A 14,612-nucleotide genomic window follows, 5' to 3' on the forward strand; every position below is an offset into this window, starting at 1 on the left:
AGAGATGGCACACAGGTCAGCAGATGAGGTAAAACGAATCATTCATTATCCATCAGGAAAAAAAAGGAGGCTTGGAAATTGATTTTTTTCCTGTGCACTTTGAAAAAATTCTTAACATTCATGCACCATTGATTTAATTAGTAAAAATTGAGTGAAAGCGAATGCTCTTACAAGTCCTGCACACAGTAGATATCAATCAGAGTAAGTAGGCTAAAAGGAGGTAATCAGCATAGCGAATGGCTTATGGTGGTGACAGAAGTGGTAATGCCGGCCTTGATAATGGTGATGTCAGTAACCCTTTCTGCGCCAGAAAAGCTCTTAATGGACACATCACTTTAAATGTGACAGTATGTTGAGAAAAAAATAAACTGTTGTCAGTGAACCTGACGTCTGTATGTCTTCAAATTCTTACATTCCTACTACAAATTTGTCAATATTTTTAAAATTTAAAACATGAAAATAAACCACAGGGGTGTTTTTTTTTTTTTTTTTCCGTGACAAAATGTAGACAACCTATAGAAAATGCCTCTCATATTAATATGACCATAATTAAAACATGCTTCAGACTCAACAAATAATAACCTTGGCTTTAATATCCCTGCTGCTCATATTTATCATCTCCCTTAGCTTGGTGTGTACTGCTCTTTCTCTTAGAAAAGGGGATTCAGAGAAGAAGAAGAAAAAAAAACCTCATAAGCAGATCTTGCATCTGACCTGAAAATCCCTGGATTTGATTGATCTTAATGCCCATGGCTCTGAATATGATAATTTTAATATTAATGAGCAAATGAGCAGTTTTATTATGCATGCTATATAGTTAGAACTAATAAGCTTCTGGATGAGAGAGAGAGAGAAGTGGGATGAAGGGGGGGGGGGATCCCCTGTTCTGAGCTGATGAGACCAAGCTGAGATATTAAACTACCTTTCTTTTCTTCTTTTCTTAAAACAAATTCTCTCCATTAATCAGCTGACAAGCCATCAAACTAATGCTTACAAAGGGAAACGATGAGCTCGAGATGTATCACCATGGTTATTACGTGTGTGTGTGTGTATGTGTGCGTGCTGATTGTGATTTCATTGCTATTGTGTATTTTCTTGAGGAAACCAGGAAAGAACGGAAACATGTTTGTTTGTGCTATAAATGTAACAAGTGTTGCAGCATCTTTGAGAACACAAGATTATCACACAGCGAAACATGACGAGCACTGTACCTAACAAACTGGAAAAGGGCACTGATCTTTCCCGTGTGCCCTTCTGAATTGGTGATCACACGCCCATGTGCTCATTTGCATCCCAAATCCAAATTAATTCACTTTACTAAATCTAGTGCTGTGACATGGCTTGCATGCTGATGAGCGACGGCTGAGTTTTCCCTCCAGTCCTCCGCGCACAAAGGCTAAAAGGCAGCTAACGAATAACGTGGTGGGGGCACACAGGATAAAACACAGAGGCTTTCTTTATCAGTAGGCAGACACACTTCTGGTGGAAACATTTTTTTAGCATTTTTGTGGAGAGAGACAGGACAATAAAGTTGTAGGGACAGATATACAAATGGGCTCTTTTGTGTGGGTAAATAAAGAGGACTCTCTCTGTGACAGGCCAATTCTCACTTCCTGCTTTAGTTGCACATGACACCACCCTGAACCCAGACAGAGCTTTATAGGAGCATATGAGCGTGCTTCTTTGGCTGAGAGCTGGTTAACAGGCAAGCAGCCATCTTTCTTCCTAATTAAACAATGATATGCAAGAGGATGTGGTTTCAGGAGTATGAGGGGATGAGGAGGTGGGGTGGGGGTCTCTCTTAACAAAAGGTGCTGATGATGGAGTGGCTGCTGTATAATTAGTGCGTCAGAGCCCTTTCCTCTCCACGCCAAGCCTCCGCTATTAATTGCACCAAATGAAAAAACGATATCGGACGAAGAATTCTCTCAGCTGTCATTCCCAAACAGTAAGGCAGAGCAGCGGAAAAAATAAATAGAGGACGAATTGGCTTCTATTCAGGAGAAAGGTAGACGGTGGAGAGGAGTGCCAGTGGCTCAGTGCTGAGTAAATATCGGCTTCCTTGAGGTTTTGTCTTAGCAAGGGGAAGGAGGTCAGGGTGGGGTGGAGATGGTGCCTTCATCAAGATTACCTTCCAAGTTGCAGCGTTGCGTCTGAAGTAAGCAAAAGTGCGTGTGAACCAGCTGTAGATTTCATTAAGTGTTAACTGCATGTCGGCAGAGTCCATGATAGCCTGAAATGAGATGACATCAAATAATGGTTTACTAACGAGACCACATATCTGACACACACACATACACACAGACAGGTTGAAAGAGCGGCCATGATTCATGCTGCAATTAATTTTAATCTAATCAGGCAAAGTTAATTTATTTCCCACTCACCTGTCTTATGAGGGTTGCATAAGTAAATGGCGGTCTGACATCTGCGTTCTTATAAAACTCGTAGTTTGGGGCAATCTCTGGAAAAATAAATACTGTGTCACCACCTGAAATAATTGGTAAATTTTATTCCTTTAGGTATTGAATTTACTCAAGGTTTCATCAAATTAAAAGGGGGGGGGAGAGGGGGGAGAAAAAGAGGGTGGGGGGAGAGGGGGCACATCAAATCAGCATTTTCCATGTCTAACAAAATGCATTTTTAATTAATCTCTCTCGCGAGAGATCTTAAACACTAATACGTCTATAAAATAAGATCCATGTAGTTAGTTAGGGTGAGGCTGAATAATTTATGTGTCTTCACACTAAACACAGAGAGAGTAAATATAAACATCAAAGACGGACCATTTAAAATGCAAAGCTTCATACGTGAAATGTCTTAATGTAATAAATATTGTATTTTTTCCCCACAATTATTTGAACTTAATTAACATTCATGTAATATTTATGCACAGAGGAAGTTCTTGTCTATTTACATATAGAGTGATTAAACATAGGCTTGCTTTTAGAAACCCACTAGTAGAACCCACAAGCTGCTGTGTATGTATAGAGTGTGAGAATGAGTCTTTTTTGTGTGAGTCAGAGAAAGTGTTCAGAGATGATCATGGGATGCGTGCTTTGTCTAGGAGAGTGATAAAATTGAAGTGTCTAATTCTTCCTTCTGAAATTCTTAGTATGAATTGGTTTAATTTGAAAGTCAAAATTCTAAATTCAATTCTAAGTCACCAAGGGAAGAAGTGAGTTTTCCTCCTCTAAACTTAGCCATTTTTTTCATTCTTAATAATAATATAAACAGATGAACAGAAGGAGAATATCTGGTGTGTGTGTGTGTGTGTGTGTGTGTGTGTGTGTGTGTGTGTGTGTGTGTGTGTGTGTGTGTGTGTGTGCGCTGAGTAGTTGGTCCTACCTGACGACAGAGGCATGGAGTATTTGTCCGAGTGGCGTCTGCGCATTGCTCCCATACTCGGGACGTTTGCTCCGCCCAGTACTGACGGCACCTGGGGCATGGCAGCCATGGGCGTAATGGGTGCTGTGGGTGTGGTGGGGGTCTGAGGTAAGTTGGGGGGTGATATGGAGGGCAGATTCTTGGACATGGTGACGCTGGACACCAAGTTGAGCTTGGAGAATGAAAGAGAGAGAGAGAGAGAGCAGGTGGTGAGTGGGAGAATGACAGCGAGGGAGGGAGGGAGGGAGTCTTATTTTGTGGTTTCGGTGACAGTGCAAAGTGTCTGCTCTCCTCCTCTCTAACACAGCTGTGTTTCCACTAACAAGGCTCGTGGAGAGGAGCCAGCCCATCTCCACTAATTACAACCACCAAATTGTATCATAAGAATTCTAATTAGAGCACGCTGTTCAAGATTATCCAACGATCAGCCTCCGTGTTATCCCGGCCCCATCTCTCTTTATCTCTCTATCACTGCCTCCCTCCCTCCTTCCCTCCCTCCTCCTATACCTCCCTCACTACACTGATCCAGATTCCCAAAGCTGGTAAAAGCTCTTGTTTGCTGCTGGTGTGACTCCATCTACATAGTTTATCTGACCCTGATTGAAGAACTCTAGCTCAGAGGTATCAGAGGAGGGCTGTAAAAGGTGTAAAAGGCACTTCCTTTATTATTATTATTTCTACTCTTTGAGAGTAGTCAACCAAATTTGGTTTCTTTAGGTGAATGACATGTTTTGGTCAAGCTCTAAATGTGTTATTGTGCTAGATGTCCATATATTAGCTCTGAAAACATCTGACAGTTACTATGATAACCTCTCATCTACATTTCATATCAAAGCCCTACATTTTAGTACCCTTTCGCTCTTCAGTAAGTAAGGATTAATGATGTAACTTTAAAATCAATACCAACAACAATGATAATGGCAATATTCAGGGGAAAAAAACGGTCTGATGTTTGACTCAGTACTGGTACTGAAAAGATGATCTGAATGATACTGAAACTAAGAAAAAAGAAGGAATTGTTAGGTCTCTTAATTAGCAGTGTCCATTAAAGCCTTTATTTCTCTGCCTCTATAGCAGATATAAACATAAAATTCCAACCAATAATAAGGTTACTGTATCCCCACAGCTTCTATGTGAAATACTTCCCTCTCCCCTGCAGTTCATCAACTTAAAAAAAAAAAAAAAAGTCAATAAACAACCCCTAAAAGTACGTGGCTGTTGCATACGGTCTTGAGGGTGGAGGCAATCAAATGTTGTTTCTTCAAAGATAGAAAATGCAGATGAAAGCCCGTATTAATTTCTTTTGATAAAACTTTGCAGACTGCTTCAGATGGATGAGACCCTACTCTGACTAGTTGGATTGACATTTCCTATTACAAAACATCAAATTGTGAATATATACACTTGGAGAAATTAGTTACGGTGCATTTACCACTAATGATTACTGTTCGTGTTCTTTCTCGACATAAAACTGTCCAGACACAAACTCAAAAAACCTGCATGGACGGTTATTTAATATGTCAGTCTTTCAAAGCGTGAGCTGCCTCCAGACACAGTTACACACTTCCTCTCCCTCAATCGCTAATTGTCCAGCTCTTCCACCTTTTTTTTTGCATTTGCTTCCCAAATCTCATGTGAGAGGCTCTAACCGACTGGAAAATTCCTAACTGACCTTTTAGTCTTGGCGCTAATTTGGTTGGAATGGTAATGACACTGTTACATATTCAAACCAAATTGCATTAATTGTGAGTCTGCAAGTGGAATGCATCCGTTGTGAGAGTCTGAATTAAAACGGACTTGAAAGACAGAGGGGAATCAGGGGATGGAGGCTCTGAGAGACGGAGGAGTGAGGGTGAGGAGAAATTATCAGCGGCCATTTGTGGCATGTGTTGATAAATACGATAAAATGTCAAGTTTGAAACACTCTGGGTGGATACAGGGGCTTTCAGATGATAATCATATGCCCACTTAGCTGTAATGAGCTGCTACAGTGACAGTGGGACAATAGTCAGGTGCACACAAACACACATACACTCACACGCCCCACACAGATGGAGGATGGATACCATGTGGCAAGGAATATATATATATATATATATATGCATGCGATTTATTTTCTGAATGCAAATTTTCCAATTTTTCAAGAGCTTCCAGCTATCTAAATTCCTATAACTACTCCTTTTAGTTCCCTTCGGACAGACCTGCCATTAAGCCAAAATTCAATCAATTTCACAAACAGTTTTGCAGAACATTGTAAATCGACACCTCCTTAAACTAACCTTCTGAGTCATTTTTTTTAAAGTTTTTCAGGAAACAAAAAAAAAAAACTTGACATAAAACATAAGAAGGAGTTGATTTATGCCCAAAAAAACCTGTCCAAAATTTTAGGCAATTATTTGAAGCAGGTGACAAAATTGGACAATGGTCGATAGACTATGATGTGGCTTTACCCAAAAGGGGAAATCATACAGTCATACAGCATTGGCAGAAAACATCTCAAATCCTAGAGACGACTGTATAATTATTTCTCCCATGTCGAATGCAACCTAATAATTCATACTATATTTGTTCAAAAACATGAATGGGCATGTAAATTCATGCATTAAAAGCTAACTTCCTGCTCTTTGTGTGACTTACACGCATTCACTCCAATTTTTCGGCATGATTGATGATGACAAATGACAAATTAATGACATACAAATTAAAAAAAAAAACCAAACAAACAAGTAACCTCTTACTCATCTGAATATACCCTTGAGGTTAGGAAAGACCTTATTTGCAAATTGCAGCCTTGCTAACTTTGCCTCCTAAAAGGCAACATCTACTGAATGAGTGAGAAAAAATGAGTGAGGAAAAAATGTTGTGCTGGATGTAATGCATTTTTTTGGTCACTGGATTTACAAATAGAAAAATCTGACATTCTTCCCAACCTGATAGATTAATACATTTCAGACTTTTTGTCACATGTTGGACTGGGTTTAAATCCATGCTGCCAGTAAAATCCACAAGAGAGGCCGCGCGTACTCCACCTAAATTTCGCCTTACCTACTCTTAAAACCGAGGGGAGCCTTAAAACTGAGGACTTAACTATTCGTTTAAAAATTCTGTCTGAATTGCCCCCACCATCAAATGCAATTAGCTGCTCTTTCATGTGTGCTTTATGTAATGCAATACTTCATTAGCATCATTCATTCATATTCAGGCATGGATTATAGGCTGCAAATTCTTTATTGGACAAGATGGAACCAAGCCGCTGGAGTTGTGAAGATTAAAAAAAAAAAAAGAGCTACAAAGAAAGAAAGGGAGAGAAAAGAGATAAAGAGACAGAGACAGAGGGAGAGAGAAAGACAGACTGAAAATATGAAGTTTGATTCCTGATGAAAATATGCAATAAATAGGCTATCTTGTGATTATACAGCTTCATGATGAGAGGTGATGCACAATATTATTATATTGAAAGTAGGTAGTTACTAAGCATCAGAAACACAATAACAATGATTTGCTTTTAAATACGAAGGAAATATTTGCAGAAAAGCATTCGAATGTTAGAATTGCATTTATAATCCTAAAATCTAAAAGTAAAGGGAACAGAAAGAAAATGTAGAATGACAATTTTCCTTATACAAAGACCTCTAACAATTCATAGCAGCACTTTATGTGTTTAATCAACATCATCTCCACCAGCAATCATTTTCAGGTGTTTGTTGTTAAAATGACACATCTTCTTCTTCTCTCATTCCATTTTGGAGTGCTCTAGCTGCCAGTGAGCCAAACAGTCATCAGCAGCCAACAGGTTGTTTTGGCTATTATATCCATCACACAGAAATGACCCTGTGCTTTAGCCAAGGACTCTGTGGCTTTGCCATCTAATATACTTCCAAACTATTGTCCTTTCATGGTGCACCATACCTGATAAGAAGCAGATGTTACTCGGTATTACAAATCCCATTCTCCCTTTCATCTTTGGCCTCTCACTTGCACAACTGCTGGGTGGTTAAACTGGTCATTTTATGTGTGTGTGTGTGTGTGTGTGTGTGTGAGAGAGAGAGAGAGAGAGAGAGAGAGAGAGAGAGCGAGAGAGAGAGAGAGAGAGAGAGAGAGAGAGAGAGAGAGAGAGAGAGAGAGAGAGAGAGAGAGAGAGACTTTCATTGGCTGTTTACGGTAGCCAGGGCAATATGCACTCACTGGTTTGGGAGATGACTTGGGTTCCGAGGGTCGCATGTGCAAGTGGGTCATCATCGCCTGAAGACGCTCACGTTCTTTAGAAAGCTGTTAAGAGAGAAGAAGAAGAGAGTGTGTTAGAGTAGATTAGAGTGGAGGCGGGAGGGGAAAGGAGAGGAGAGGAGAGGAGAGGAGAGGAGAGGAGAGGAGAGAAGAGGAGAGGAGAGGAGAGGAAAAATAAGATGTAAGATTTAAAGAAAATATTTAAGCCAAGTGAGAAAGAGCCAGACAGTAGTTCTCCTGTTGATCTAAAGAGAATATGAGAGACTTGGGGGGGTGGGGGTGTGTGTGTGTGGGGGGGTGCTGCTGCTGCTGCTGACAGGTCAGGCTAAACAAATAGCATTTCATCTTTTTGTCAATAGCAGAATTTAGGTCAGCAAGGCTCTGACAGTAACAAGCTAGTTGGGCCATAAATTAGGTGGTCCTGAGTGTGTGTGTAAAGTCCTGTGGACACTGTTAGGGGGATGGAACGCAGCCAGCAGCTGCTGAGAGGTGAAGGGGTCTTCCAAACAGGGTATGAGGCGACTCCGCCTCCCTGGTCCAGTTAGTGGCCCCAGCCATTGCCTATCATCAATCTAATTCACAGGGAGTGACAGGGACTGGACCACGTGAAAGGCTCAAATACCCCACACCCTTAATATACACACAGAAGGACCAGGGCAATGAGAAAGAGACAAGTAGTGCAAGTGCACCGATCCACCCACGCACAGGCGCGCGCACGCACACACACACACACACAAATCTGGTCCTCATTACAAGTGACGGGTCTTAAAAAAAGGGGGAAGAGAGGGATGGAGGGTGTAAGTAGTAAAAGAAAAAGAGAGAAGAGACAGGACAGACAACACAAGAGCAACACTGTAATTGGTCACACTGTAAAGCTTCGCTAGCTTGGGGTTTCAAGGAAAAACAGAAAATACAACATAAATCCTTTTTTTTGTACTTTTTTTTTTTTTTTTCACACAACAACAGAATACATTTTATTTTAAGACCCCTCAGAACATTGGTCAAGTTTTCATCTGAATGTATCAAAAATTTTAAACAAATTTTCAAAAAAGAAAAGAAAATGCAAAACTATGCTTGGTTCCATCGACTACTTTTATGCAAGTATTAGGCGTTGGTTCATTGAGATAAGCAGCAAGCTAATTCTCCCATCTATCACTGTAAGAGAAGAGGGTCCAGTGAGATGAAGTTATTTTAACAGTGCCAGTCAAAGAGATACAAACCAAACAAGAACAACAAAATGGACAGAAAGCTTGTTGAAGAACAGAAATCAAGAGTTTTGGACAAATAATATCAGTGTATTTGCCCTTTACCCTGACCATCACATGATTGACGTATGCTATTATCTATTTTTTTTTTGTATTTTTCACCACTTTAAGCACCTAATCCTGCAAATACAGACGACAAATGCATTAACTTTCAATGCGCAGAAGAACATCTTGGCTTCCACTGCTTTCTATCAAATTCCTAACATGGTACAACAGTATGTCCCAGTGCCGATCCCTTTTAGGGGTGCTAACTTTACGAATTGCGGAGAACTGGTCAGCTAGGTTAACCCCTCCGACCCTGGTCTCAAATAACACACTAAATACTTGCAGCTGCCACTTTGTTATAGCCTCAGTTCCAAACATAGATATCTATTTGTTTTCAAAGGAAGGGAAGCAGTTGCCGTCAGTGCTGAGTAATAATGTCGCTCAATCAGCGCTCTCATTATCTAGCCAGCATGACTTCTTAATAAGGTCACGCTCCACCTACTGAAAATAGTTCCCTCCTTTTGAGCTTTCTTCAGGTGCAAAGTGCAGTTAATTAACACAGCAGACTGGGAGAGATGCACTTGCTATTAATTGGAAAGAAAAGAGGGTGGGGGAGAGAGAAAAAGAAAGCAGAGAAAATAAAGTGCAAAGCTTAATTCAATTAAAACAGCCATAATGGCTTTCGTTGTAAGGCCCGAGGATTCCTTTGTTTAGTGGCTTTGTTGGATTCGGCAGATCCTGTGTGCCTAGAAGTACTGAGCAGACCACACTTTGGCCTGTCTCTTTGAAAACAAAGTTTTGACAGGATGATAAGTAACTTAAATAAAGATTGGTTCAGAATGAGGGTACCTTGTGACAGAATGTAAAGCTTTGTTGCAACTTTGAGCCAGAAAAACTTACTTGTATTTCCAGCTGCTGTACGACTTGCATCTGCACTCTACACTGGGCTGTGCTCCGGTCGTCAAGAGCGTGTTCATTGTTTAGGTGCCTGGGAAGAGGAGGGGGGTGGAGAGAGAACCTATCAGATCTGTCATTTTCACCATGTGGAGCATGATAATTACAGTATCAACTTCCCTTGTTTTAATGATAATATTTCTATACTGGGACAACTATCTATAGGGTCCTGTTAGGAATCATTGTTCTGCTCTGAAATGAGGTAATTAGAAGTAACATGATGGTGTGTGTGGTGCCACGTTTAACATGACAATAGGACTGCACCGGTTTAGATGGCTAACTTCAGTGCCACCCTGAGCGCTGTGTTCTGCTGAGAATAAAAGGAGCTAGCCCAGCAGAACGGCTTTGTCTCCTTCGTTTACCGAAAACAATACGCACAATTTAACACCAGCAACATTTGACACGTACTGTAGAAGTAGAAGCATCTCTTCAGCTGGAGGTGCATTATCTGGCGGCAGACATATTAAATGTATCTGGCGTGTTCGCCTCATTAAAAGAAAAAGGCAGTCAGACAGCCATAACAGTCAATGAGGGTTTTTGTCTCGATTGGATTTCGTCTGTAGGACACAAAAGAGCCTTGCCATTAAGATAGACCTTTATTCCCCATACACGTGAGCGTATACGTGCAAAAACACACAAATATGGGGCAAATACCGAGGTTCTAAAGTGTTGTGATGCTGGGTAATGAGCCTCTATCTAAATGATCATTGGTGACAAACTCACAAAGCAAGCTCTGAGGAGGAATGCTTATGAAATGCCAGAGCTGCCACTTTATCTCTAGTAATTATAGGTTAGCTTGCAGACCCTTCAATGATCATTTACAGTGCTGCCTCCAGTGCATTAGAAGAGTAAACCCTCTCTCCGGCTTTCACTCTATCTAAGAGCACAAACACACTTTCTAACATTATCATGAGCTCTCACAAACACTGACAATAAAAACACACACCCAGAAATATTTCTATAGTCTCCTCTAAAGCCCTCGCTTCTTGTTTATCTGCAGCATGCAAAACAAGACAACTCACTGTGCCGACTTCCCTCCTGGCCTGCCAATCAACACTCTACAATCACAATAGCTTTGTATCATTCAATTACACCCAACACATTTAAAAACCCTTCCATCTCTGTTTTGCTTTTACTTTTCTCACCATTTCAGTTCTAATGTTCAGAAATGTTTCATTATGAATCAAAAAGGAGGTAGCATTAAAAAAGGAGGGGTGGGATGGATAGGGGCTGGTGGGTGGGGGTGGAGAGAGGAGGGATGAACCGGTGGATTTCTCTAGCCCTGTGCCTAATTGCTGTTTCAGAATGCGCATGCAAAAAGGGGGCATTTCATTAATCATTTAATCACGTCCCTCGCAGGATGAGGGAACTAATGTTGCAAATACCCTTTTCATTTCACTGCCCATAATGCTATCTTATGCACTTGATGTATGGCGTGTGTCATGAATTACAGCTGCTTCAAAAGCACAGAGCGGGCTGCTCGCTGTCCCTGAAGATACCTCATTACAAAAAAAAAGGAAAAAAAGAGGGCGTCTTTATTAAGTTTGCCTCTTGTCGACAAGCAGCATATTTTTCTATACCTTGTCGATGTTTGTCTGGGATTGTGCAAAGGCCTCATGTCTGTCCTTCAGCCAGATATTTCCCTCACACACCTATTGGCCAGTTAGCGAGCCGATTATAGGCAGATTACTACATGCATTTATGAAATATTGAAATGGCAGCATGTCCTACTGTGCATTAATAATGCCACAAGACAGGAAAAAAAGAGGAGGGGGAAGACAGGCAGCCAGGAAACAATAATGAAAGAACACCTTATTTACTGAGATGTGGCTGAAAAGTACTTTGTTCCTCTCCATTTAAATATAAATTATCTTCCATTATTAAACAAAATCCCATAACTCTTAACATGCAAGCTCTTTCTCTTATATGATTTGGATATCTTGATAAGAAACTTGTCATTACACTGAAGTTCAGAGCTTATTGCTGAAGGTTAGTGGAAAAATTACTTGTCGGACATAAAGTTCAAGTTTTCCATGGAAGTTTCCATGCAACTGTCGAGCAAATTTTAAGCCAAAAAGGAAACGCGAACTTGCTGTGTTTCGGCCTACTTTGGAATGAATGAACTGGACTACACAATGCCCGTTTTTATCAGAAGATGGCGGTAAAATCAATAGTACGCATGGGTAGAACTAGCAGTAGAGGAAGAGGAGGTTGTTCAGGCCATCTACAGCCAGCAAAATCAATGGAGTTATTACTTTCCAGTGCCAGTGAACATTTGCCGTGTTGCATGCTGTCTAGAGAAAGTTTGGTAATATCCGTCATGACTTTGTGGCAAGCAGCTGGTCAGTCATGTGACTTGAAGATTATTTGAGAGGTCAGTAAGGGTTTCTATCCTGATTTTGTGCATTTTAATTTAATTTTAATTAAAAAAAAAAGATTAAAAAAAAGAAGGAAAAATATGTTGATAGAAACAGTGTTGTTTTGTTTTTGTCTTTTTGGATTTTGTCTTTTTGAATTTCTGTCTTGGAAGAAATACCACCATGTGACATGAAGCATGTGAAAGATGGAAATTTAGAGATGTTGCAAAGGTGTAAAAAAACAAAAACAAACCTGATAAAGAAAGACATAACAATAAAAAAAGGGGAGGAAATTGGATATTATTGGATCCTGCAGTCTCTTTTCTCTCAGAGATGGGAGCAAAACATCTCAAAGGTTTTACCCCACAGCTGTGAATATGAATATGTATAGGCCATCAATGTCCACTAAGGGCCCAATAATAAATCTACACAACCCAGCATATATGGATGATGTACCTCTGCTAATTATCTGTGTGTATTATCAGGGGCTACTAAGGCCCAGCAGAGAACAGCAAGTTACGCACCCCGACTAGACATGGCATGCACACACACATACCAACGCTAATTCGACCAAGGTAATGTACACACACACAGAACAAACAAAAGAAGCATGTACTGTACTTCCATGCATAAGCAAGTATATATACACAAACATGCATACACACATGCAGACACTCTCCCCACGGTGGTGATGCATAAGTAATGCCCTCCGTTTTAAAGGTCTTGTCACAGTGCAGCAGACATGTGGAAGGGTAGAGGGGGAGCTTGGCTATCTAGGGGCCAGGGGCCTGCCTGACTGCCTCCACAGTGTGCGTCTGCGTGTGTGTGTGTGTACATTATATAGAGACGAAGACACTTGGCTGCTGCCTTGTGGGTTTAATTAGCAGTGGGTTACAGACACCAGGTTAGCGCCTGAGCTTGCCATTTTAACTTAGAGCCTGCCTTTCTGCTAGTAATAAGGAGAGCATGGTGGTGACAATGAGTGGAAGAGTTAAGTGTGTGTGTGGGAGCAAGTATTGTTATATCGTTTATATGTAGACAGACTGCATCTCATTGAGGTGGGAGGACATTGATTTAATGGGGGTGTATGAGATGAAATACCAAAGAAGGAGAGACACGAACATGCTGGTAGAGGAGTGTATTAAGAAAGCTACTGGATTTCCAACAAAATTAGTCTTAGCATGACTACCATTTATGGTCCTTTCTCTTGCTTTCTCTATCTCTCTCACTGTTGCACACACACACATGCATACAAACACACACCCACACCCACACCCCCCCCCACACACACACACACACCTCCAACACCCACCACTCAAGCAACATTCCCACTGATATGATTTCATTTTGTACTTCAGAGAGCTAATTCAGGATGCCAGGCACCTTGCGGCTACCATTTCCAGGTGAAAACACTTAAAAGAACACAGAGGAGCTATTAAATGCTGATCTTGACAAGTTTCTTCATGCAACAAAACAATAGATGACTAAACGTGTCACTGCCGCTGAGCTTAGCTCCTGCAGTGAGCTATGAGATGCCAGCTTGACTTGGCTGCCCCCCTCTTCACATGCGTAACCCACACCCAGCTACCAACATCCAAACTGTCATCTAAATCTGACACCCGCTTTATGTAACCCCGTTTAAACTATGCTTGTATGTGTGAGCATCATTGTGTGTTCGTGTGTGTGTAGTCGAGTGGCATCTCCAGAAACATAAAAGCAGTGCCTCTGACACCGACAATCACCGCTCCAAGGCACGCCACCGAGCAGCCATCTTTGTTCTGATGACGAGCCTGCCTTCTTTGTTGGTGTCTGTTTTCATGTGCTGGCTGAGTTACAGTATAGCGACAGCCTCTGACTTGCAGGGATGTGTGTGTGTCTGTGTGTGTGTATTTGTGTGTGTGTGTGTGAGAGAGAGAGAGAGAGAGAGAGAGAGAGAGAGAGAGAGAGAGAGAGAGAGAGAGAGACAGCGGAGAGCTGAACCAAGACATTGTTTCTGTTTTGTAGCAGCCAATGATCTAGCAAGCATCCTTACAAAACCATCTGCCAAAATGTGCTCTAGCTTTAAAGTTTGTAATCTACCTGCTTTCCCTCTGTCTATCTCGCTGCTTGCCTTTACAAGCATGCATCCTTTTGCATCAGTTTACCAGCTTACCGTTTTATACAGCGTATCTCTGCCCCTCACCTGAATGACCCGCTAAGCCACTGAGACACAGTATCCTTAAAGCACACAGATGTACGTGTGTTTGCGTGTACAGTGCAGAGGGAAAGACTGATGCCTTCTTTAAGGAAGCGTACTAAGGTGATACAACTAGATATCAGAAAAAAGTTAATCCGATACTGGCTTGCCTTCTCACACACATACACAGTCACACACACATACAGTCACACACAGATACACAGACCCACACAAACACACATGCGCGCACACACACACACACACACG

General features: G+C 41.2%; 1 protein-coding gene across 5 annotated transcripts in view; it reads right to left on the reverse strand.

Annotated features, from left to right (window-relative positions):
- LOC147263933 (forkhead box protein P2-like) overlaps positions 1-14,612 on the reverse strand; it is a 102,677-nt gene that overhangs the window by 9,430 nt on the left and 78,635 nt on the right. For 4 of the 5 annotated variants that reach the window (XM_086202309.1, XM_086202308.1, XM_086202310.1 and 1 more), the window contains 5 exons: positions 9,759-9,846; positions 7,570-7,653; positions 3,346-3,556; positions 2,385-2,488; positions 2,132-2,233 (listed from right to left, as the gene is read on the reverse strand). In XM_086202309.1, the coding sequence (XP_086058435.1) occupies positions 2,132-2,233; positions 2,385-2,488; positions 3,346-3,556; positions 7,570-7,653; positions 9,759-9,846 (589 nt within the window). The remainder of the gene's footprint in view (positions 1-2,131; positions 2,234-2,384; positions 2,489-3,345; positions 3,557-7,569; positions 7,654-9,758; positions 9,847-14,612) is intronic. The other variant, XM_086202311.1, reaches the window with a different exon arrangement.

Source organism: Aulostomus chinensis, chromosome 4, assembly GCF_037954235.1.
Source record: "Aulostomus chinensis isolate RoL2024-O1b breed Wild chromosome 4, RoL_Achi_v1.0, whole genome shotgun sequence".
Taxonomy (NCBI): Eukaryota; Metazoa; Chordata; class Actinopteri; order Syngnathiformes; family Aulostomidae; genus Aulostomus; species Aulostomus chinensis.